This window comes from Telmatherina bonti (genome assembly GCF_933228915.1).
Source record: "Telmatherina bonti genome assembly, chromosome: 15".
Lineage (NCBI taxonomy): Eukaryota > Metazoa > Chordata > Actinopteri > Atheriniformes > Telmatherinidae > Telmatherina > Telmatherina bonti.
The window spans coordinates 6605371-6631941 of NC_136613.1; the positions used below are offsets into that span (position 1 = coordinate 6605371).

Genomic DNA, 26571 nt, shown 5'->3' on the forward strand with positions numbered 1-26571 from the left:
CCAGTGACGTATGGTAACTTAAGAAACATGAAATTATGCATTTTAGCAAATATAAACTTTCAGAGATCCTTTTATACATTTTTATCTTTCCTTTAAATTAAATTATAATATGTGAAATAATGAATTTGACTCCAACAACTACCATTCAGCTGGTATGAAGTGTTCATGTCGATATGTCATTTCTCTACTTGGGTCTGGTCTGTTCTGGTCTTTAAGAAGTCTTATGGTTTGCAGACCTAAGTCCTGCTGCCATGTTGTTTGTAGACAGCAGAGGCATTCTCCTTCCAAACAAGCCGTGCTTGTTCAGGCTTTTTCTTACTGGACTGTCATGAGCTTTAACATTTAACATGCTAACTGAGGCTCGGAGAGTCTGAGATGTGGCTGCTGGGGTTTTAGTTTCTCAGAGGTGTTACATGGTCTTGAACTGAAATAGCGGGGAATTCCACTCCTCCCAGGGAGGTTTCCCATCTTCTGAATAATCTCTCTCGCTGTAGTCTGATGGACTCCGAATAGAAATGAGTTTCTAACTCTTCCCATATTGATGGGTAGCAACAGCTACTGATGTCTTTCCTCCTTGGCATCATGTTAACACAAATGCTGCAGACCAAGAAATAGAGAGAACATCTACTTATGTGCTCACATTAATGACGGGCACTTACTGGAGGGTATCAACCAGCAGCACATGGCTGCTACGCACCTTCTACATTCTGCTTTCTCTTTAGCCTTATTAGCTCCACCGAGGCTTTCTGGCTTAAAACAGAATATTCTGGTAGGAATAAAGCAAAAAAAAACAAAAACAAACAAGCCTGAAAATAAATTAGAGTGAAGTTGAAGGTGGAAACAAAGATGCAGGTCAAATCAAACTCTATTTGTATAGCACTTTTCACAAAGATGCATAACAAAGCGTTTATCGACATAAAAACAGTTTCATATTTACACACACATGCAACCCAAACACAACCCAACCCTTCCCCTGACCGTAAAAACTACCTTCAGGATTCTATCTCTGAATCTGGCTCGACACTGCTGAGAGGAAACAATATCGTGGAGATCCATCCGCATCAGGAGCCGACCCAGGAGCGACCACCGCAGACACAGCCACAGGAGAAACCCAGGTCGGGGGCCAGACCAGTCAAAAAGCTGCAGTGTAGAACCCCTACTAACAACCTCCGCCAGGGCAAACCCTGCCACAACAACCCCACAAGGATCCCCATGAGGAAAAACACTGAAGCTAAAAAGGTAAAGTAAGACATACAAGATAAAATAACTAAATAAAAATAAACCTATAATTCTGTAAAACAGTCATTAGAACAACAAGATTAAACCAAAGTAACATATAATTACATAAAAAGTAAATATGATATGTCATAAAATTAGGTAAGCCCCATGACATATAAAAGATAAATAATAAATCAATCATTAATAAATATGTGAATAAATAAACAAATAAATAAATAAGAAAAATTCAAGTAAAAGCTAAGCTAAAAAGATGGATCTTTAGTGTCTTTTTTTAAAACATCTGCAGAAGCTGGTTAATTCTACTCTGAGCTGGTATTGTGTGTATCCTGCAAACTGGAACCAATCGAATGGCATTGAGACAACAAGCAAAATGATCTGTGATGGTTTATTTCCATATGTGTCCATCAGGTTAAATCAAAACAAGAGGCACAGCTTACATATCTGGTTTTTATTGAAGAAGAGAGATATGAATCGGTAGCCTGTTTTAAGGCACCTTAAAATGTACAACAAAAGCTGAACCATTTATTTATTCAGAATACAAAAATACGCATCTCAGTGACTCCAAATCGTAATAAATAGTTAACCATGCATTCTAACCATAAAAAGGCACAGAAAACAGTCACTTATAGTAGTCATAAAAATGATCAACTACTTTACCAAAATCATCCAGATAGTAATACAGGTGACCACTGTAACATTATATTCCAAATGTGAAAACACAATACACATCATATCATTTAACCTTAGGCAATAAATATGCAAATATTGTCTATAGCTACATATATATCCTTAAGAATTAAAACTGTGCCATTGTAAACACAATGTAAACAAATGAAAGTCACTTTTCTCCCATCTCTCTGATAAACCATGACAAAGTTAGTCTGTCTTTTAGAAATCCTTGCAAGGGTTTTAATTGGTTGTTGGAAACCAGGCAGTTTGCAGCATTATTTACAGACCACTGGAAACGTAGCATGGGAGAAAAAGTGGCAGTTTCCATCCTGCATGGAAAGATGAAGCTCTCTCTAGTCTGGCAGACACTTTAGACACAGAGTGCAGATGGAAAGGCTTCAGCGGTTAAACCTATGCCATAAATCCCAATGTAGCAGCGGATGAGGAGAAGTCTGATCTGTGGCATGAATGATTAGCTTTAACGCCGGTCTTTGGCTGCAGGGTGAACTGTAGCACATGTGCAAACATCAGGGATAAAAACTGATATTTGATTGGAACTTCATTAGAGAATTCTTATGAGCTACTAAACTGTTTGAAAATAAGCTGAACTGATTGTCTGCATGAGCAACTGGAACAGCAGCACTTTGCAAAGTGAGATGTGTTAGATCGCCCTCCTCTGGAACATCAGAGAATAACACATGATTATGTACAACTAACTTCTTATCTGAAACCCCAAAGCACAAGAAGTTGGGAAGATATTAAAATAATAATGTTAAAAATGGATAAAGGAGTAATTATTATTTTTAATAATATTTTCATTTGACCAAAGATTATAAAAAACCAAGTTATTTTATGTTTTTATTGTGAACTGAATCTCATTTTTGATCTACTTTTCCATTTCAGGCCTGCAAAAGGACGGATCAGGGTTCTGATGGTACGGGGTCGGGTCAGGGTTCTGATGGTACGGGGTCGGGTCAGGGTTCTGATGGTACGGGGTCGGATCAGGGTTCTGATGGTACGGGGACGGATCAGGGTTCTGATGGTACGGGGTCGGATCAGGGTTCTGATGGTACGGGGTCGGGTCAGGGTTCTGATGGTACGGGGTCGGATCAGGGTTCTGATGGTACGGGGTCGGGTCAGGGTTCTGATGGTACGGGGTCGGGTCAGGGTTCTGATGGTACGGGGTCGGATCAGGGTTCTGATGGTACGGGGTCGGATCAGGGTTCTGATGGTACGGGGACGGATCAGGGTTCTGATGGTACGGGGACGGATCAGGGTTCTGATGGTACGGGGTCGGGTCAGGGTTCTGATGGTACGGGGTCGGATCAGGGTTCTGATGGTACGGGGACGGATCAGGGTTCTGATGGTACGGGGTCGGGTCAGGGTTCTGATGGTACGGGGTCGGGTCAGGGTTCTGATGGTACGGGGTCGGATCAGGGTTCTGATGGTACGGGGACGGATCAGGGTTCTGATGGTACGGGGACGGGTCAGGGTTCTGATGGTACGGGGTCGGATCAGGGTTCTGATGGTACGGGGACGGGTCAGGGTTCTGATGGTACGGGGACAGATCAGGGTTCTGATGGTACGGGGTCGGGTCAGGGTTCTGATGGTACGGGGTCGGGTCAGGGTTCTGATGGTACGGGGTCGGATCAGGGTTCTGATGGTACGGGGACGGATCAGGGTTCTGATGGTACGGGGACGGATCAGGGTTCTGATGGTACGGGGACGGGTCAGGGTTCTGATGGTACGGGGTCGGGTCAGGGTTCTGATGGTACGGGGACGGATCAGGGTTCTGATGGTACGGGGACGGATCAGGGTTCTGATGGTACGGGGACGGATCAGGGTTCTGATGGTACGGGGTCGGGTCAGGGTTCTGATGGTACGGGGACGGATCAGGGTTCTGATGGTACGGGGACGGGTCAGGGTTCTGATGGTACGGGGTCGGGTCAGGGTTCTGATGGTACGGGGTCGGGTCAGGGTTCTGATGGTACGGGGACGGGTCAGGGTTCTGATGGTACGGGGACGGGTCAGGGTTCTGATGGTACGGGGTCGGATCAGGGTTCTGATGGTACGGGGACGGGTCAGGGTTCTGATGGTACGGGGTCGGATCAGGGTTCTGATGGTACGGGGTCGGGTCAGGGTTCTGATGGTACGGGGTCGGGTCAGGGTTCTGATGGTACGGGGACGGATCAGGGTTCTGATGGTACGGGGACGGATCAGGGTTCTGATGGTACGGGGTCGGGTCAGGGTTCTGATGGTACGGGGTCGGGTCAGGGTTCTGATGGTACGGGGACGGATCAGGGTTCTGATGGTACGGGGACGGATCAGGGTTCTGATGGTACGGGGTCGGGTCAGGGTTCTGATGGTACGGGGACGGATCAGGGTTCTGATGGTACGGGGTCGGGTCAGGGTTCTGATGGTACGGGGTCGGGTCAGGGTTCTGATGGTACGGGGACGGATCAGGGTTCTGATGGTACGGGGTCGGGTCAGGGTTCTGATGGTACGGGGACGGATCAGGGTTCTGATGGTACGGGGTCGGGTCAGGGTTCTGATGGTACGGGGACGGATCAGGGTTCTGATGGTACGGGGACGGGTCAGGGTTCTGATGGTACGGGGACGGATCAGGGTTCTGATGGTACGGGGACGGATCAGGGTTCTGATGGTACGGGGACGGATCAGGGTTCTGATGGTACGGGGACGGGTCAGGGTTCTGATGGTACGGGGACAGATCAGGGTTCTGATGGTACGGGGTCGGGTCAGGGTTCTGATGGTACGGGGTCGGATCAGGGTTCTGATGGTACGGGGTCGGATCAGGGTTCTGATGGTACGGGGACGGGTCAGGGTTCTGATGGTACGGGGACGGGTCAGGGTTCTGATGGTACGGGGACGGGTCAGGGTTCTGATGGTACGGGGACGGGTCAGGGTTCTGATGGTACGGGGACGGGTCAGGGTTCTGATGGTACGGGGTCGGATCAGGGTTCTGATGGTACGGGGACGGGTCAGGGTTCTGATGGTACGGGGTCGGATCAGGGTTCTGATGGTACGGGGACGGATCAGGGTTCTGATGGTACGGGGTCGGGTCAGGGTTCTGATGGTACGGGGACGGATCAGGGTTCTGATGGTATGGGGTCGGGTCAGGGTTCTGATGGTACGGGGACGGATCAGGGTTCTGATGGTACGGGGACGGGTCAGGGTTCTGATGGTACGGGGACGGATCAGGGTTCTGATGGTACGGGGACGGGTCAGGGTTCTGATGGTACGGGGACGGATCAGGGTTCTGATGGTACGGGGACGGATCAGGGTTCTGATGGTACGGGGACGGATCAGGGTTCTGATGGTACGGGGACGGGTCAGGGTTCTGATGGTACGGGGACGGGTCAGGGTTCTGATGGTATGGGGTCGGGTCAGGGTTCTGATGGTACGGGGACGGATCAGGGTTCTGATGGTACGGGGACGGATCAGGGTTCTGATGGTATGGGGACGGATCAGGGTTCTGATGGTACGGGGACGGATCAGGGTTCTGATGGTACGGGGACGGATCAGGGTTCTGATGGTATGGGGACGGATCAGGGTTCTGATGGTACGGGGACGGGTCAGGGTTCTGATGGTACGGGGTCGGGTCAGGGTTCTGATGGTACGGGGTCGGGTCAGGGTTCTGATGGTACGGGGACGGATCAGGGTTCTGATGGTATGGGGACGGATCAGGGTTCTGATGGTACGGGGTCGGGTCAGGGTTCTGATGGTACGGGGTCGGGTCAGGGTTCTGATGGTACGGGGACGGATCAGGGTTCTGATGGTATGGGGACGGATCAGGGTTCTGATGGTACGGGGACGGGTCAGGGTTCTGATGGTATGGGGTCGGGTCAGGGTTCTGATGGTATGGGGTCGGGTCAGGTTTTTGAAGGGACATCAACATGATGCACCAGAACCATGACAGCTGAATGACTGAGGAAGAGGAGGTTACTGGTTCTGGACTGGTCTGTCCCCACCAGGTGGAGAAAGAATGGGACAAAAGTACAGCTGAAGCTCTGGCGCCCGTTTTAGTGTCTCATCTATTTTTCTGGAACATGTTGCAGGTCTGAAATGCAAAAATTAATATTAACATATTCAATGCAGATGATGAAACAAAACATGAAAAAAATTTGGGTTCAAACAGTCAAATTACTCACAAACTTTCCATTACTGTGTTGTTTTAAATGAACTTTTTTTAATTAGCATCTACTTCTTTGTCTTTTGGGGTGTTTCTAAAAACACGTGACATATTTTATCCCTTGTTGACTTAAAATTCTTAGCAGAAACATTTTACTATAAGAAGTTAAAAAAAGGGAAAGCAGAGAATCTGCATTAAAATCAACCTGCAATGAAAAGCATACAATTGCTGATATGACAGGCTACAATAACTCACTGATGTACATGCATCCACATGCATGCAAAAACATTGTGTTATATAACAAGACAACAGTCATGTCTGCCAAATCTACCCATCGTCTTCTTGGAAGCACAGAGGAGCAAAACTACAAACGAGGGAACCAAATGGAAGAAAAGTGGAGTCTGTAAGAAAAAAGCAGTCTGTCTACGGGTCTGATGTTTAAAATCCTCAAACCTCACGGAGGACTACACGTATAAAAACCACTCTTTCAAGGTCCCCCCCACTGAGAGACGTCACGTCTTTGGAGACGGTATCAAAATAAGAAATCAAATATTGCACCATCATTGGAATACAACAGCGTTATCATGTACAAGAGATTAGAACGAATCAACAATGCACGATTGTTATGGTGTAATATACACAATCAAAGGTGTGAGCTGTTGACAAAGCATGCCATGTCAGCAAACTACAAACGCATTAGACTACAACACAAACATTGTTTGCATACACTCATATACTGTATGTACAGTGCATATATATGTACAAACTTAGCATCACATATAGAAATATACCCTGTAATGCCACCAGTCTTAGAAGAAACTAACAGGTAAAAGTGATCTATCGACATGTAAATAGAGGAGAAAGCTGCACTTGAACAACGCCATGCAGGCTGCAGATCAACTGCTTCGTTACGTATTCAAAACCGATATCTAAACTCTACTCGCATTAGTGTTAAATACTGCATTAAATCGCCAAAAAGGTACAAAGTCTGAGGTGAACCGTTAATTCTATGCAATATGAGGATTTGCGCTTGCATAATGCAAGAGGTGAAAAGTGCCTTTAAGTATTCCTAAAAGAAAAAAAGAAAAAAGAATGTGGGTTTGCGCTTGACCAACAAGTTTACTTTCTCTCTGCCTAAAACCAGTATTTTCACCCACCTTAACTGGAAGTAAGACCTAAGACCTTACTGGTCTGTTAAATAGCAGATGAGTATGTTTTCTTAGACATTCACTTTGGTTCTGTTTTCACATCCACAGAGAACGTGTCAACTTACGGATAGTAACTCCACATATTCACACCTCATCGAACACTTCTTATGATATCTACCGGTAAAGCACATTTTGCACTTAACTGACTGAAGATATGGCACTTGACAGAAATCTTTGACACATCGTCGTCATGCAGACCAAATAAATTAAAGCTAGAAAGAAAAAGAACCCACCGAGGAGCTTTCAGTAGTAAGAAATGGCATCATAATACTTTGTAAGTCATGTAAAACTTGTTCAAGTGTTATTTTGCACAAAAAAAATGAAATAATCAAGACACTAATCATGCAATTAAAGATACTTAAAGTTGAGCAAGCATAGCATGCGACAGCATCCCACAACTTCCACGTCAACACCTACAGCGGATGGTGATGCTTATCCTCTGTCTCTATGGGAACCCGAAGGTGGGTTTAATGCTTTAGCACATCTGCAGGTCACACACGACCAAACCGAACTCCACCATCATGGAAGTCTGACTTTAGCTACGAGTCACCACAGGTAGTCACCAGCGTGGTTGGTTGCATACCTGATCGTGTGCTATGAGTGGTTATTAGCTTAGAGATGGCTTTTGTTATTGTATTGTTGTTGTTGTGAAGATCCATGATTTCCTTTTGCACTTCCATCTACTTTCTTCACTCTCCTTTTTGGCACCAAAGATCAAGCAAACACTTAAATGGATCTTGTTCTTAACATCACAAAGGCTTTCTGTGCAGAAGGATGAAAATCCAGCACTCAATGGATACTTGTGTCTTCCCGCACTGCCTTCGGTGCCCTCCCCTCTCCCACAGTGCGTCCACTCATGTTAGGGGAGTGTGTGTCTCCCCTCTCCTGCAGCTTCAGCTCCCAGGTTAGACGTCAACCATGGAGGCCTTGGCCAGGTCCTTAGTTCCCTGGAGAATTCTCTTCATGTGACCCACTTTCGATATCCCCAGATCCTGAAAAGCAAAGAAGACCGTCACATTAAAGCCCACTTACACCTCAAGCATTGTGACCGACTTCTGAGCTTCAAAGGTGAAGTATATAAGAATTAAGACACCTAGTGGTAAAGACGGGCACTACAAATGCCAAACAGTTGTGCATGGATGGTGGTCATCGTTGGACAAAATTTTTCATGTGCAAGTGGGTCCAGTGGCCTCAGGTGCAGCGATGCACGTAGGTTCAATTCAATTCCATTTAAATTTGATTTATTTAGCACATTTAACACAACCTCCATTGACCAAAGTGCTGAACAAAATTAAAGTTGAGTTAATGCACACCAATGATATTAAGAAAAACTGTATTTGGTTTAAAAGAAAATACAAAGAGGACAACAAGTAAAACACAGTAAAACAGGTATAAACAACAATAAAACGCATGTAAGAGAAAAAGTCAGTAGACATTTAACTAATAATATTATATATATATATATATATATATATATATATACATATATATATATATAAAATAAAAATAGCCAAGAAATACTGTTAGCTAAATTTTAAATGCCTGGAGAAGTAATGGGCTTTTAAGCTGGACTTAAACTGCTCTAGGGAGCTTGAGGCCCCAACAGAGAGTGGAAGGCTGTTCCACAGTCTAGGAGCTGGCACTGAAAAAGCTCTATCTCCTGTAGTTCTGATCCTGGTTTTAGGCACTGTCAACAGTAGCTGATCTGCAGATCTTAGGGTTATTTACGGAGCATAGAGCTGCATAAGATCTGTTAAACAAGGCTGGGCCATAAAATGCAAACATTTAAAAACAATTAATAAAATCTTAAATTGGAGTCTAAAAGTCATTTAGAGTCAGTGAAGGGAGACCAGTACAGGAGTAATGTGCTCCCACCCATACATCCATCCATCAACTTATCATCCATCCATCAAGTTATCATCCATCCATCCATCCATCCATCCATCCATCTATCCATACATCCACCCATCCATCCATCCATCCATCAACTTATCATCCATCCATCCATCCATCAAGTTATCATCCATCCATCCATCCATCCATCTATCCATACATCCACCCATCCATCCATCCATCCATCCATCAACTTATCATCCATCCATCCATCCATCAACTTATCATCCATCCATCCATCCATCAAGTTATCATCCATCCATACATCCATCTATCCATACATCCACCCATCCATCCATCCATCCATCCATCAAGTTATCATCCATCCATCCATCCATCAAGTTATCATCCATCCATCAAGTTATCATCCATCCATCAAGTTATCATCCATCCATCCATCCATCTATCCATACATCCACCCATCCATCCATCCATCCATCCATCAACTTATCATCCATCCATCCATCCATCAACTTATCATCCATCCATCCATCCATCAAGTTATCATCCATCCATCTATCCATACATCCACCCATCCATCCATCCATCCATCCATCAACTTATCATCCATCCATCCATCCATCTATCCATACATCCACCCATCCATCCATCAAGTTATCATCCATCCATCCATCCATCAAGTTATCATCCATCCATCAAGTTATCATCCATCCATCCATCCATCCATCTATCCATACATCCACCCATCCATCCATCCATCCATCAACTTATCATCCATCCATCCATCCATCCATCAAGTTATCATCCATCCATCAAGTTATCATCCATCCATCCATCCATCCATCCATCCATCAAGTTATCATCCATCCATCCATCCATCAAGTTATCATCCATCCATCAAGTTATCATCCATCCATCCATCAAGTTATCATCCATCCATCCATCAACTTATCATCCATCCATCCATCCATCAAGTTATCATCCATCCATCCATCCATCAAGTTATCATCCATCCATCCATTCATTTGTCCATCCATTCATCCATCCATCCATCCATGAACCTATCATCCACCCATCCATCCATCCAGTTATCATCCATCCATCCATCCACCCATCCATCCATCCAGTTATCATCCATCGATCCATCCAGTTATCATCCATCCATCCATCCATTCATCCATCCATCCAGTTATCATCCATCCATCCATTCACTTGCCGATCCGTTCATCCACACATCAACCTATTCATCCATCCATCCATCCATCCATGAACCTATCATCCATCCATCCATCCATCTTCTAACACTTATCTGGGGTCGGGTCGCGGGGGCAGCAGCCTAAGCAGGCAAGCCCAGACTTCCCTCCCCCCAGCCACATTTGCCAACTCTGCGGGGGGATCCCGATGCATTCCCAGGCCAGCCGAAAGATGTAATCCCTCCAGCGTGTCCTGGGTCTTCCCCGGGGTCTCCTCCCAGAGGGACGTGCCTGGAACACCTCACCAGGGAGGTCCAGGAGGCATCCTGACCAGATGCCCGAGCCACCTCAACTGGTTCCTCTCGATGCGGAGGAGCAGCGGCTCTACTCTGATCTCCTCCCGGATGACCGAGCTCCTCACCCTATCTCTAAGGGAGAGCCCGGCCACCCTGCGGAGGAAACTCATTTCAGCCGCCTGTATACGAGATCTCCTTCTTTCGGTCACGACCCACAGCTCATGACCACAGGTGAGGGTAGGAACGTAGATCGACTGGTAAATCGAGAGCTTCGCCTTCTGGCTCAGCTCCTTCTTCACTGCATTACTGCAGACGCCACACCGATCTGTCTGTCGATCTCGCACTCCATCCTTCCCTCACTCGTGAACAAGACCCCGAGATATTTAAACTCCTCCACTTGAGGCAGGACCTGACTCCCGGCCCGGAGAGGACAATCCACCCTATTCCGGCTGAGGACCATGGTCTCAGATTTGGAGGTGCTGATTCACATCCCAGCCGCTTCACACTGTGAGAGCTGGAGATCACGACCAGATGAAGCCAACAGGACTACGTCATCCACAAAAAGCAGAGACCCAATCCTGAGGCCACCAAGTCGGATCCCCACAATGTGCCCCCATCGCTTGGTTTTTGTTAAATGACGACTTGCAGCATTCTGCACATTCTGCAAGCGCTGGAGGGAACCCTGGTCCAGCCCGATGTAAAAGCATGAATTGCTCTTTTAAAATGAGCGCGGGGGAGATACTGCTTTATTTCTAAGAGATGTCTCAGCTAAAAACAGCTTGACTTCATGACACAACTGATTTGTATGTCAAACTTAAACATACCATCAAAAATCCCCCAAAGGTTCCTTGCAGAGGGATGGGAGTAGGACCAAACACTGTCATGTCCGTGCAGACAGCTTGTTTGGCCAAAAACCACAATTTCTGTTTTATTTGGATTTAATTATTTGGATTTTATTTCACAGTGCTTCTTCAAGGTGATTCAGCATTTTATGGCTCTGATAATTTAAACTGAAGTCAGATATTATTCAGATGATTTGATGTGGGGTATACAAATATTAAATACGTCCTCTAGGTGGTTGCAGATCTTAACTGCAATATTCCGCACACTGTTGCAGAATTACCAGGTTCGCTCATTATACTGATTATTTTTCTTTGTTTTGGACTGCAGCCATGGAGGTCAGCGCAGAACCGGAGGGCTCCCAGCCAGTGTGTCCATGCGGAGCCCATAGGGGTAAAATTTGGGCTATGTGGGTCCTGAATGGGTTTGACCTGGGTATTTGCAGGTTTTATGTGGTTTCAGTTACATGTGACCCATGAGTGAAGCCTATGTGGGCTGTATGAGCTCCACAGGGGATGTAGGTGGGCTAAGTGGGTATAAACAGGGCTAATTTATTCAGGATCCTCACATGAGGAGCCCATGGGGGTTAGCTAAATGGGGCCCAAGTTGAGCTCCAGTTAGAACCAATTTGAAACCCATATGGGCAAACCATGGTGGGACCACCATGGATACTATGGACAACCTTATCTGCAGCCCAAATTGAATCCTTTTGGGCCCCACATGGACATGGTGACTGGGTTGTGGTGAAAAAAGGAAGAAACCAGAGTAATGCTTTGTGTTTCTGCAAGTATGTGCAAATGTGTTTGAGCAATCAGACTTGTGTGTGCAACGCGTATAAGTGCTGGAGTGTTATGAATTCATTCATTCATTTTCCAAACCGCTTAGTCTGATGAAGGGTCGCAAGGAAGCTGGAGCCTATCCCAGCAGTCTTTGGGCGAAAGGCAGGGTACATCCTGGACAGCTCAACAGTCCATCGCAGAGTGTTATGAATTATATTAAAGAAATGAAAAATTATATTACTGCCGACTAAAATACCATTAATATAGCAAAAAATGTAAAAAATGTGTTTACGTTGTTGCCAAGTCACATGTTTCTGGACTTTTGTGTCCGCTGCTTCCACACTGAAACAATGTAAAGATCTGCTGTGTAGCCAGATTAAACCTCTTTGAAACGTGAGGTTTAAGATTTTTATGGTGAAGAAATATTTACTTTTTGGGGCCATTTTCCAAAAAACAAGTTGGCTTGCTTCCTCTGGAGGATTTCCTCCCCGATCCTCTTAAGGTGTGCATTAGGGGTAGGAAAAATCGAATCAAAAAATAACAAATCTGAATTTTTTTTTGCTTCACAATTTCAACAATCGATTTTTTTTGTTAAAAAATCTTTTTTTTTTCTTCAAATAAATAAAAATAATCCATTCTAACATTTTTTGTCATTTTTACATCTTTTTACTTGTCTTCTTGGGCATTATAGCAGCAGAATGGTGGTCTGGCAACTGGGTTGTTTTTTTCCTAACTGAAATCAAGAAAAATGACAAGCAAAAAAAAAGGTTTTATAAATTTATTTTGTTTTTTTTATCTACATAAAATGAGCAATATTGTAGAATTGTGAGAATCGCAATTTAAATCGAATCGGCACTCAAAAAATTGGAATAGAATCGAATCGGGACAAAAGCATATCGTCCCAGCCCTTGTGTGCGTGCATGTTTTTATTAACAGGACAGGAAAATTAACAGTTTTTTGTCCTGGATGACTCATTTAGATAAACAGATTTAGATTTTAAATGTTTTTAGCAGCTTCTCCTTATTTACTTCCTGCTATATATCTCCATACTGACATTAGAGCTACCACACCTGTTTTTCTTCATAAAGTTAAACATTTTTGAGGAAATTCAGGTGTTTTATATTCAGGAATGTGTAACGTTGACTAGAAAGAAATCTCACAAAGTGCAACAGACTTCTTGTGCTATGATAAAGACTTTTTTTTACTTTTGTAAGTAGAGTTACAGGTCCTTTATTGATGTTTTTCCGCTGTGACATACCTGAAAGAGCTTAGCCTTCGAACTGAGCACTGTGACGCAGCGTTGCAGCAAACGGGAGAAAAATTTCCACTCAGATGTGCCGGTGAAACAAATCTTAATGTTTTTCAGGACTCTGAAGGCTGGACAGATGTCTAGTTTCTTATTCAGAAAACATTGTTTAAACAGTGGAAAATGTGCCGACCACAGTCCAACTGAACAGAGCAACTTAACGGGGACTGAACAGAAGTATTGAGCCATAATTTTCTTAGAAATCACCAAAACCACATCGGTAAGGGGTGCAGTGATTTATTGAGACATGTACGGGTACTTGGTCTGAGAGGCTTTAGTCTTCAACACAGTCTGACCCCTCTTAGACAAGCTGTCTGTTATTTGTTTAAACAGCCTCCAGGAACAGTTCTTCAGGCTTCTTGGAGGACTTTCCGAGACTCTTCCTCACGTTTCTGCCTTTTCTTCTGTCAGATGATCCCACACCGCTTCAGTAATGTCTAGGATCCATTCATCAGACCAGTTGCCACTGATTTCCAGTCCAGTTCGTACGTCATGTGACATGTCTCAGCCTTTTCCCTTCCTGAAGAACAGCCATGTTTCCATGGAGACCATTTCTGAAGAGGCTTCAGCTGAAGGTCCAGATGGATCCCTCAGGTCCTGTGTCTGGTCTTTTTTTTTTCTTAAGTCTTTACTCCTTTTGTCCTCCAGTAGTTTAGCTTCCTCACACGGCCCACTGCACATCATGCTGAGATATCCAACGCTTTAAGTAAACAGGTCTTTGGAAATCACCTTGTTGCTGCTAAAATCCTTTTTTCTGTCCATCAGACTGTCTGATCTTTCATATTTTGAATGGATGAAGCTAAAGAAGTTGGAAGAAATGATGCATCTTTGAGCTTTTAACAAAGAACCTAAAGATTAAAAAAAGGTCTTGCTAAGTTGACTGTTCTGTGCAACACAACATGGGTTCATCCCCTTGGTTAGGAGCCTTTTGTTAAAAGCCTGGATGATGAATAGATCAGGGTTAAGTGACTGAAAATGGTCAGGTACAACCAGTGGTGTAGTGGTCCCTCAAGAAGTAGGCATACTCTCAATTTTTTGGCTTTTTTAAAAAAAAAAGTGGTTACATGTGTCAGATATATAAACATCTTTATTACGTCTATGTTCAGGCTTGGAGTCAACGACGTTGGTGGCTACCTGCACCAGCATGGCTGGTTTCTGGTTGATGTACAGCATCCCAGGAGGTTTACAGGCGGTTATAACCAATGCTAACTGGAACATAAGTGTTTATACTCCATAAACCCACGTATACCCTGGAATACACCACTGGGTACAAGGACTGGACTGAAAAACAAAGCTGCCAACGTCTAAATTAAATGTTTAGAAAGACCAAGGTAAGGTAAAGAACAAGACTTTTACCTTACCTTTGTCTGACAGGAGAACACTGGAAATTCTTACTCCAGACCGCTGCTGATAAGACAAATATTAAATATAAAGGCGGGATCGGGGCGCTTGCATCCATTTTTAGCCAGTTTAAGTCCAGGTATATCTTCAGCAACCAGACCAGCTCAGTTCGGAGCTTTATTGTAAGCCCCCTCCCTGCCTGCAGCAGGCTTCCCTCCTCTTCAGCAGAAACACACGGTTAGTGGGTTACAGCAAGTCCGTTTCCACGCAGCAACCATCAGACAGTCAAAGCCAAGCAGAGCGATGCAGCGCAGCACAAGAGGAGGCAAAACAGGGACACGTCCAAAAGGTCACAAGGCACACCAAGAGGACAGAGAAAGAGCCGACTGCGGGTTAGAGGAAAGGCTTCACACAGATTCACTATGTGTGTGTGCGTGTGTGTGTTAATGTGTGTACCTTCAGGTCCCTCCTCTCCAGATGCAGCAGCTCCGAGCCTCGGATGTCGTGTCGGATGAAAGTTTCTCTGTATTCCCCCAGACTCAGCTGTTCCAGCCAGACGCCCACCTCCTCTGTGCCCCATCTCTCCACTACACACACACACACACACACACACACACACACACACACAAAGTAGAACAGAGAGAGGCTCAGAGCGCCTCACAGGTATGCAGCGAGCCCATTCACACACATACGTCTGGATATGTCGTCACACACAACCTCACACATGGACAATCATGAGGAGCAGAGAGGAAAGGAGGAGAGAAAGCAGCGGCGGCAGCTGGCGGAGGAGGAGGAGGAGGATGAAGACACCAAAGGTTGGTGAGATCAAGGCCTGTGCGTGTCAGGGAAGAGTTGGAGGGACGGCATGCATTTCATTTCATCAACCATTGTCAGAACACAGAGGAGAAGGAGGAAATACAGGGAGGCGGAAGCCTGTGTGGTCTGCAGGAAGATGGGCTCGCCCTGTCTGACCCGTTTGGGACGCAGCGACATCGCCGTTTCAGTCGCTGACCCGTTTGGGACGCAGCGACATCGCCGTTTCAGTCGCTGACCCGTTTGGGACGCAGCGACATCGCCGTTTCAGTCGCTGACCCGTTTGGGACGCAGCGACATCGCCGTTTCAGTCGCTGACCCGTTTGGGACGCAGCGACATCGCCGTTTCAGTCGCTGACCCGTTTGGGACGCAGCGACATCGCCGTTTCAGTCGCTGACCCGTTTGGGACGCAGCGACATCGCCGTTTCAGTCGCTGACCCGTTTGGGACGCAGCGACATCGCCGTTTCAGTCGACATGATCTGATACATGAATTTAGGAAATCTTAGACCCCTGCAGACTTCTCCACAGAGCACAGACTCGCTCTTCTCCCGGCTTTGTTCCTTTTGGACACATGAGGACAGCTGGATGAGGGCGTAGATGGAGGAAGATGGGGGTCGGGGGGGTTGGGGGCATGTTGATGGTTAGGCTCAGACTGTGGGATGTAACACCTCAAACATGAACCCATTCGCTGACTTTCTACTCACAGCAACACCTGCGGAGGTTCTTTTGCATGGTGGTGAAGGTGCAAACCATGATGGCAGGAACTGGTTTTGTGCATGTAGAGTTTAAGGACAGCCAGTTTGTTCTTGTTTTTTTTTTTTTTCCCCAGTTACTTCAAACGGACTGACATTAAACTGAGTGACTCCCCAGGCGGAGGAGCTGTGTGTGCTCAGCACTGAGGGGAAACGTGGACTCGGCCCTACCTGACTGAGGGCTCGTCTTCTTGGCAGCTTTCTCCTTCTTGAACTTGGGCACTATGCGAAACATGCTGCTGCGACTGTTCCTCTTGCCGTAACCCAGAGAGGGGTCCTGGTACATAAGCACAGTCAACCTATAGCCTTTCATTTAGCTACTCAACTCTTGTTGTCTGAAGCCATGATGCATTACACAGAACAGCAATAACACACAGGATATGAAGAGGCAGATGATGCTTCTTGGCATTAATTCATAAAAAATGAAATATGATCTTCATCTAAGACCCAGTTCTTTTAGGCTGTGGTAAATTTATCTCTCCAACCTGCAGATTGGAGGAGAATTGGATGGACTACGACTCTGTAATCTTAAGGCCTTGTTTAACGCGGAACACAGATGTGGACGGAGAACCTGAGCCTGGTTAATGTTCCCTTTATGTACAGAAATTGGTATGTCTGTTTTTAAACACAGTCAAATCAAATCAAACTTTATTTGTACAGCACTTTTCATGCAGAAGCATATCAGTGTTTAATAGCAATCTAATCGAAAAATCGAAAATCTGGCATTTTTTTGATTCACAATTTTAAAATCAATTTTTTTTTGGTAAAAAAAATAGTTTTTTTTCAAATAAATAAAAATAATACTTTATAAAATTTTTGCCATTTTTATTGTTTTTATTGATCTTTTTACTCGTCTTCTTGAGCGTTATAGCAGCAGAATGATGATCTGGCTGCTGGGTTGTTTTTTCCTCAATGAAATCATTTAAAATTAAGAGTAAAAAAAAGTTTTAGACATTTTTTGTTTTTAATCTACAAAAATCAGCAATTATATTATTATTATTATAAGAATTGTGAGAATCGCAATTTAAATTGAATCGGCACCCAAAAAAATCGGAATCAAATCGATCGGAACAAAAGCATATCGTCACAGCTCTCGTGTTTATCAACATAAAAAACTGTTTCACACTTAAACACACAAACACACACCTAACCCTTCCCCTGACCATTTATAAACACTACTAACATCAGGATTCTCTAACTGCATCCCTGTCCACATCCTCCCATGCATCATGCATGCTTTACGTTGGCCAGTTTACTTTCCGACTTCACCTGCAGACGACAGCAAAGCGCCGACGGTGGAGCATGATGAAGACACTCCATCGCAGTTGCTTTGGCTGGTTGCATGCGAGTTATCCTGCACAACACTGTCCCGGCTGCTTCTGCTGCTACATCCGTTCCATCTGGCTACACATCTGCAAGCTCACTAAAAATGCACCAGAACATGCATTTAATGTTACAATTGCATCTCTGCTGGAAGCTCCGCCACCTCATCAATCTAATCTGCTCCACCTGGGCTCCCTGGTTGCTCTTCATCTTCACCTGCTTCCTGCTCTGCTTAAACCTTCTCCTGTTTCCCTGCCAGACGGTCAGCAGAGCTTCTCGTGTTGATATCCAGTGTTTTGTCTCATTTCTAGATTCCTGTCACTGACCCTGTCTTGTTCCCCGGGTTTATCTGGTCTTCCCCTTGTTGGATCCTCCTCGCCCTGTGTCCTGCCTGGACATGGACCTGCTCAGAACGACCACGGATTCTTGCCTCCTCCGCTGGACAAGTAGCCTAATTCCTACCTCTTGCTATGACCAATGCCTATCTAACAAATACGTCTCTAGATTCTGGATTCCAACAGCTTTTCAGGAACTAACAGACACTTCCTGCTGGACCGGACCCCGTCTTACCCCTGAAGATCCGCTGTTCACACACAAACCTTTATCGCTTTGTGTCTGTGTGGCTGAATTTGAGTCCACAAGGATCTCTCGTGCATGTAACGGACGCAGAAGACGGATGTGCTAGCACCGGTGTAAATAACTGAGAATCATCCCCGCCTCCTCCTGTTGTCTGTAACTGATGCGGCTCTGAATGCAGCACTGCCCTCTATCATCATCATCATCATCATCTTCATGCCGCTTATCCGGGGTCGGGTCGCGGGGACAGCAGCCTGAGCAGGGAAGCCCAGACTTCCCTCCCCCCAGCCACATTTGCCAACTCTGCGGGGGGATCCCGAGGCGTTCCCAGACCAGCCGAGAGATATAATCCCTCCAGCGTGTCCTGGGTCTTCCCCGGGGTCTCCTCCCAGAGGGACGTGCCTGGAACACCTCACCAGGGAGGTCCAGGAGGCATCCTGACCAGATGTCCGAGCCACCTCAACTGGTTCCTCTCGATGCGGAGGAGCAGCGGCTCTACTCTGATCTCTAGTGGATGAGTAACATAATCATGCAAAGGCAACCGACACATGTGAGCAGTTGGGCTTTCATAAGCTAGAAAATGGATGTAAAGGAGGAATAAGTGAGGCTTATTAAGTTTAAACAAACCCAAACTCTTGAGTCCACTTTCTATAAAACCAATATCATAACAACATATTTCCAACTTAAACAATGTTTGAAAGGACAAAGCAAATGGTCATCCTGGTTTATTATTAAACAATTGTTTACCAGCATGATGGAGGACCTTTGCCCTCATATTGTCAGCGGAACGAACTGCTAGTACTCCCGTTTGTTAGTTTTTGTGCATGAAGGTAGCTGTGCATTGTGTAATGTGATGGAAATGGAAGCAGAGTGAACATATAGGACTCCTGACGGCACTCATCAGTGGAACTCAGCCCACCTGGGGCTTCCTAGGTACCTCTGCCATGTTCCCAGTCTGATTCAGTCCACCAGATGAAACCAGTTTCTTAGATTACAAAGATCTCTGACAGACATCAAGACCTGGATGACTCTGAATTGTCTCCTTTTAAACTCAGACAAGACAGAGATCGTTATCTTCGGCTTGAAACTTAGGACAAAATGATCCAGTTATGTAATTAATCTGGATGGCATTAATCTGGCCTCCAGTACCACTGTGAGAAATCTCATTATTGACCAGGACTTGTTTTTTAGCTCATATTTTAAACAGGTTTCTAGATCCGCCTTCTTCCACCTGCGTTATATTGCAAAAATTAGGGGCATCTTGTCTCAGAAAGATGCAGAAAAATGAGTCCATGCCTTTATTAATTCCAGACTGGATTACTGCAAGTCGTTATTCATGGGTTGTCCCAAATATGCCCTGAAAAGTCTCCAGCTGATCCAAAATGCTGCAGCGAGGGTTCTGATGAGGACTAGCAGGAGAGATCATGTTTCACCAGTTTTAGCCTCTCTACACTGGCTCCCTGTTAAATCCAGGATAAAGTTTAAAATTCTTCTCCTCACATATAAAGCTCTCCATGACCAAGCTCCATTGTACATAAAAGATCTTATAGTTCCATTTATTCCAAATAGAGCACTTTGCTCTCAGACTGCAGGTTTACTGGTGGTTCCCAGAGTCTCAAAGAGTACTATGGGAGGAAGGGCCTTTAGCTATCAGGCTCCTCTCTTATGGAACCAGCTCCCACCGTGGGTTCGGGAGGCAGACTCCCTCCACATCTTTAAGATTGAGCTGAAAACCTTCCTTTTCCATGATTCTTATAGTTAGGATATGAGCATCTCCTGAGTTGGAGTCTGCATGTACGGGACCCAACTGTCCAGGTTCTGCTCATTGCTCTTATAGTTATGGGTAGTCTAGCCAACCATTACTTATGTAGCAATGGGGATGTTACCTGATGCACTAAGAAGTACCTCGCTCCATTTCTCTAATATATTAATGTATAAATATATGCCAATATTGCCGTCTGTAACTTATTTATCCTTTTTTCTGCAGGTCTTCCTGAATAAGTGCAGTTGTACATGTTGATCTGTCTTTCCTGTCCTCTCCACCCCAACCAGTGGAGGCAGATGGCTGCCCTCCCTGAGCCGGGTTCTGCCGGAGGTTTTCTTCCTGTTAAAGGGGAGTTTTTTCCTTCCCACTGTCGCCTCGTGCAGCTCAGGATGGAGGATTGGATCCAAGTCATGACTCGATGCAATCAGTTGGTTTCTATTATAGGATATGTATGAATTGGCTTGAAATGATGTTTATGTAAAGCGTCCTGTGACAACATTGTTGTGAAGTGGCGCTGAACAAATAAAGCTGAATTGAATTGAATTTCCCCATGTGATCATGACTCGTAGCCCTACTGAACACTCTCTTCCCCTCTGCCAGATTATCAGTAAATCCATGTCTAGTTGTCCAGTAGAACCCCCTTTTCACGTCCCTGGACAACGCTTCTTGCTCTGCTCATAACGGACTCCTTTAGCCTCTTGGATTTTCTGGAGACAGACCCTTGCCTTGTTTTTGGACCCTGGCTAAGTAACTCATCTGCTATATCATAATCTTGAGCTCTTGGCCCCTTCCTGAGGCTGTCTCTGGAACCAGGACTGAACCTCCTGACCCTCATCTCTGGAACCAGGACTGAACCTCCTGACCCTCATCTCTCATTCCTCATTTTCAAATAAACTGGGTTTTCTTCAAGACTACTTTGTACGTGGATGAATTTCTGGATCCTCACAGATAAAGTTGGATAAATGAGAGCTCAGACCTTTTCCATTATGAAAAATCCTTTAAAAATTTTAATCTGTAATATTTAGACCTGTTCTTATGCAAAAAAAAAAAATCCAGCCATAAGTTTTGCGTAAACAAAAAAAGGAGGTAATAAAATGTGCATAGAGACAGTGGACATCACACACACACACACACACACCCCAAATAAATCCTGCACTGACAAATAAAAACCATACATGGACGCACCAACTTCCTCTAAAACGTTCTCCTTTATCTTCAAATCGAACACACTCTCATCCAGTCCTGCATCAAACAACGGCTACAGGAAGGATTATTGATCATCTCCAGCCGGCAGTGTTATTAATCTCTAACTGGAGGTTAATGACAGCAACATTTTCACACTGTGATATAAATTTTAAAACTGTATCCTTAATTTGTGATGAGTATTTTTGGAACCAACAAGAGACATAGTTACACAGTCCAGCGTCGTTACTGCGGGTTGGTCCCTCTATGTACCGTGAAGATTGAAATTATTGCCAAACTTCTGGAATTATTCAGCGCTAACCTGACAGACGGTTTGCAGAAACTGCATTTGGACATTTTTTGGGACGTTAAAAAGTTTTGGTTTTAGTTTTCACACAAAAGTGTGTTTAAAAGAGCGATCTATGAGCACAACTTAGATGAAGATCAATGGAAACCAGATGAGAAAATAAAGTTTTTGTTGCTTGAATGTTGTTTTTTACTCTTAAAGACTTAAAACTGATTAAAATGAGCTGTTTTGTTTTTTTTTCCCTACAACAACCTTGTTTTCCAAGGTAAATATATATTTTTTCTCAGCTGAAATTCCTTTATAACTAAAAATGCGTATTCATTCCAATTGATCTGCAAATATTTTTCTTCTCACTTTGGGGCTCTCGTGCAGATCGGAGCACATTTTCAGGACAATTGTTACAGAAATGCAGGTGACTGACAGTTTGTATGAGCAGGAACAGAACAATAGGAGCAAAAGGGGTACAACAACATGGTGTTTGCATGTTGTGAATCCTGAAGCATCCTACCTCCTCGTCGTTGGGCTGCAGGATGTGGTAGAGCCAGGCGATTTCTCCCAGTTTGCCCAGTTCCAGCTCCATGCTCTGCAGAGCACTGGACAGCTGCTCCTCCTCCGGTGGGTCCAGTTGCTGCAAGACCAGGAAACAAGCGAAAATAGATCGCTACCACCTAATTCCACGCGACCGTTGACACATTGAGATGATCCGTTTCTGAACTGACCAGAGAAACTCGTCCCAGCAGGAGCGACTCGGTTTCGTTGTAGAGCGCCTTGACGGTGCTCGCCACCTCAATCGCCGTGTTCCTCGTCAGGCTCTGCAGAGGAGACACGCTTACTTAGTACAATATGTTCACACACAAGCGTCACACTGGTAGTTTAGGAAACAGTTTTAGTGGGTGGTTTAGCGCTCCGCTTCACTTTACAACCGACTCGTCTTTCAGGAGCTGAAAAGTGCAGAAAACGCTGGACGTGACAAGCTGTTAATACTGGTGTATAGAAGACAAACTAACTCTAATTTATGTTTCATAAACAAATGTTTCATGTTGTAATAAGTTTTTCTTGCCAGCTAAAAACTCTATCAGACAATACTTTAACTTTTCATGCAGGTATTAATAAAACAAAATTTTAAAAAAAGCAATGTTTTGTAATTACAGTATTCTACCTCTACAGGCATATGTAATACTTTATTGTTAAGTAATATTTTATTTTTTTATTTTTTTATTTTACTTTATATATTTTTTCAATAATATAAAATTATGATTACATTACATACATTTTTAATAAAATAAAACCATTTTTCCTGTTTATCACTACAGACATATGCAATACTTATTATTTATTAATATTTCTTATTTATTGATTTATTTTATTTTGATTAATATATTTTATAGGTTTTTTTTTAAATAAAATAACCATTTTTTCCTATTTATCACTACAGACATATGCAACACTTTATTGTTTAAAATGTTAATATTTAAATATAATATTTTTTTAATTTATTTATTTATTTTAGTTTAATTCATATATTTTTATGGGAATAAAAAAAATCACAATTCTAAAATATAACTATTTTTTCCAATGTATCACAAAGACAAATTGGAGTAATCACAGTGTATGCATTTATGTTCAGTTATATCATATTTATTTATTCTTCATAGTGGTAATGTATTGGATGACTCACTGACATCCACTTAAATTGTTTATTTACAAATATACCACCTTCATTTATGACCATACCAAAAAAAGGCATTAAACTGGTCTCCACTGTAGTGATGACATTAAAGGGTTAAAAATTAGCTTCCTTTAGACACAGAAATAAAAACACATTTTATCAGTTACGTTTCATATCCCTTCGCTTGAGTTTTATATCTTGTTTTTATTTATTTTCATATAAATTCTTTGTACATTTGTTTTATTTTTGCTTCCTTGTTTCAGGCTGTGGTTCTCCTCTCTGATGGGTACATCTCTGTGACTCTTCTCTTTCTGCCTCTTTCTTCTTTGTGGACTTTTACCAATTTGGTTTTGTATGATTATGATTATTTTCATCATTTGTTCAAATTTAGTTTAAAGAAAAGAGTTGAATTTACTTTTTCCACTGAATAACTTCATTTCTAACCTGTTTGTTTGCCATTAAAAGCTTAAGATGCTGCAGCTTTACGTCTCTCCAGTTTACTTTCACGTATTAGATTAGATATTCAGACTGATTTAAATCCTCGAAACCAGGTGAAATCTGTTTGCTTCCGGACATGTACGCTTGCCGGACCCCTGGGCTAAAAGCAAACCCAACGAGCAAGCCCCCCGCATGGCTCACCTCTGGGAACTTGGGGTGCGTCTTGTTGATGGCGTGTGATGCAGCATTCACAGCATGAGCCAGCTCCTGCTCTAAAAGGCCGTTGGTCTTTGCAGCCTCACATATCCTGTGTTTAGACAGACAGCAGTCAGTGTCAGCTGGCGGAACCAGACCTGAAACACTCGTGATGAAACACATCTACCTTGTGATGAGCTCCTCGGCAGCTCGGGCACACATCTGCACCAAGGCGGCCTCCTCCTCTGTGGCCAGATCCACAGACTGCTGCGGGTAGAGGTGAGGCCGCAGAGGAGGCTTGTCGTATTTCAGCTTGTCCTCCCAGGACTTCAGCGTGTTCTCAAACGCCTGCAGGAAAATCAAAGCAGATGTAGCAACCAATCCACACAAGCCATCTTCTTCATTTCACCCTCATCTTCCTCACCCGGTCTCTGGTGAGCATCTGCGCTCTGTTCTTGTGCTGGATCTTGATGACTCCAGGCGGCTGGATCCAGGCCTCGCCGTCCACCTGAATGGGAACCCCTTCATCCCCCAGGATGGTGATCTTCACCGTTCGACACTGAATCAGGCGCAGTCGGATCAGACACACGTATTCTGATGAGCATCACCACTTCATGCTGGTGTTGGTGCTTCCTCTCACCTGCGCTATGCGGTGATGTTGCAGCTTGATGACTCTGGACACGGCCATCTGCATGCTCCCGAACACGGCCACCACTTCCAGGATTTTATCATCGAACGATGGGGCGCAGAAGATCTGGAGAAGGAATCTCAGCTACAACTTTATGTTGTATTTATAGATGTTGTGCAGCTTGAAGCTTGGACACAGCTGCCTTCAACATGCACAAAGTAGGCGACGGTGTGTGTTCACGCTGCAGTGCACCGAGGGGGACGAGGTAAAGCCTGGAAGCCTCAGCAGCATGCAGGGATGATGGTAAACTGTATCCTAAAGGTTATGGTGGACCACAGATCCCGATGCACGCGGCTTACCTTTGTTGTTGTCGTTTATTTCGAACAGTAATTAGATTATAACTCAAACATGAATATAAAACCACAAAGCAAACAAAATCAAGAGGTCACACATGTGACGCAAAAAACAACATATATATATAGACAGACAGACAGACAGACAGATAGATAGATAGACAGATAGACAGATAGACAGATAGATAGATAGATAGATAGATAGATAGATAGATAGATAGATAGACAGATAGACAGATAGATAGATAGATAGATAGATAGATAGATAGATATAGAATATAGAAGGGAACAATCTTTATGTTCGAAAACGAGTAAGAAGAAGTGTAAAACTTATGAAATCTTACCCCTATTTCTAATTGTCAGTGTTGCACATCATATAATCACACTAACTACACAGCATAAATCCACATGTAAAAAACAGAATTTCAGCTTCATACATCAGACCATGCATATTAGCCGAGCCCCCATTATAGGGCACAAAGATACAATACACCAATAAATCCCTCACAGCTTTGAGAAAACTCAACATTTAAGACGTATTTAATAAAAAAAACAAAAAACAAAACTGCATTAAGTCAGAAATATTAAGAAAAGAAGAAGAAAATTTCTCAGACAATAATTTCCAAAGGTAAATGTAATATGTTATTTATTCCATCTGTCATTAATGAGCCAACATTCCAGCTCGGTGAAGCAGGAGATGAAATGGAAACAGGACAGTCTCTGAGAGGCGATGTTGTTCATGTCCACCAGCAAACTGTGATGGAAAAGGCTAAAAAAAAGAGAAGTTTTGCTGTCTCTACCAGCTTCCGCCACTAGAGGGACACATGTAGAAAGACGCGGAACATTCCGGCACGACGTCTGAGATCGTTCAATAGACGAGACACAAAATGTCAAAGTCTGTTATTTACTCAATGTGACGGGAAAAAAAACCTGATTTCATGATGATGTTTACAGAGACATCTCCATTTCACTGCTTCCTATGCTTCAGCAGAGCAGTTATGTAACACTGTACACGTGTGTGTGTGTGTGTGTGTGGTCCACAAGGCTTCACTCAGGGGGGTGCATGTGCAAACTGACACGGCAATCCCTCAGCAACTGTTGTGCTTTCAGCCTTAAACAAACAAGCACACGCATGTCCCCACCCGCCCCTCCTGCAGCCAAGTGGGGTCATGTCCAACCAGCATCCATGCTGTCAGTCGTTAGTTAAAGGCAGAGGAGGAAACGAGCCTGAGGAGGAGGAGAACCCCCCTCTTCCCCTCCAGAGGTGATCTGAGTCGCCTGGCGAAGCGAGGTGGGGGATGATGCTGACTGGCGTTTTATCTAACACACTGTAAATGTACTCACATCATCCTCCTTGGTGCCGCCCCAGAAGTTGGTTCCGCCAGCGTAGCTGGGAATGTTTAACACGGCGATGCCCTGCAAGCTAGGCAGGGGGATGTACTGGCCGTCACACTGGGAAAGACACACAACAAGCAAGCCTCTGTGACATCATTTTAAGTCTGCAGTTTGGTTTAATCCTGGTCGTTAGAAGTTACAGACGTCTGCAGTTTGGTTTAATCCTGGTCGTTAGAAGTTACAGACGTCTGCAGCTTGGTTTAATCCTGGTCGTTAGAAGTTACAGACGTCTGCAGCTTGGTTTAATCCTGGTCGTTAGAAGTTACAGACGTCTGCAGCTTGGTTTAATCCTGGTCGT

The 26571-nt window shown here is 44.2% G+C and overlaps 1 protein-coding gene across 1 annotated transcript in view; it reads right to left on the reverse strand.

The window, feature by feature from the left end:
* Window positions 1-5806: 5806 nt before the first annotated feature.
* The window catches only part of dgkh (diacylglycerol kinase, eta), a 93649-nt gene continuing 72884 nt past the window's right edge, over window positions 5807-26571 (reverse strand). Inside the window, exons 21-30 of the mRNA XM_079253701.1 lie at window positions 26223-26330; window positions 24538-24651; window positions 24322-24456; window positions 24085-24245; window positions 23904-24009; window positions 22315-22407; window positions 22104-22223; window positions 16614-16719; window positions 15332-15462; window positions 5807-8258 (exon numbers count right to left, since the gene is read on the reverse strand). Coding sequence (XP_079109827.1) covers window positions 8172-8258; window positions 15332-15462; window positions 16614-16719; window positions 22104-22223; window positions 22315-22407; window positions 23904-24009; window positions 24085-24245; window positions 24322-24456; window positions 24538-24651; window positions 26223-26330 — 1161 coding nt within the window. The 3' untranslated portion in view covers window positions 5807-8171. The remainder of the gene's footprint in view (window positions 8259-15331; window positions 15463-16613; window positions 16720-22103; window positions 22224-22314; window positions 22408-23903; window positions 24010-24084; window positions 24246-24321; window positions 24457-24537; window positions 24652-26222; window positions 26331-26571) is intronic.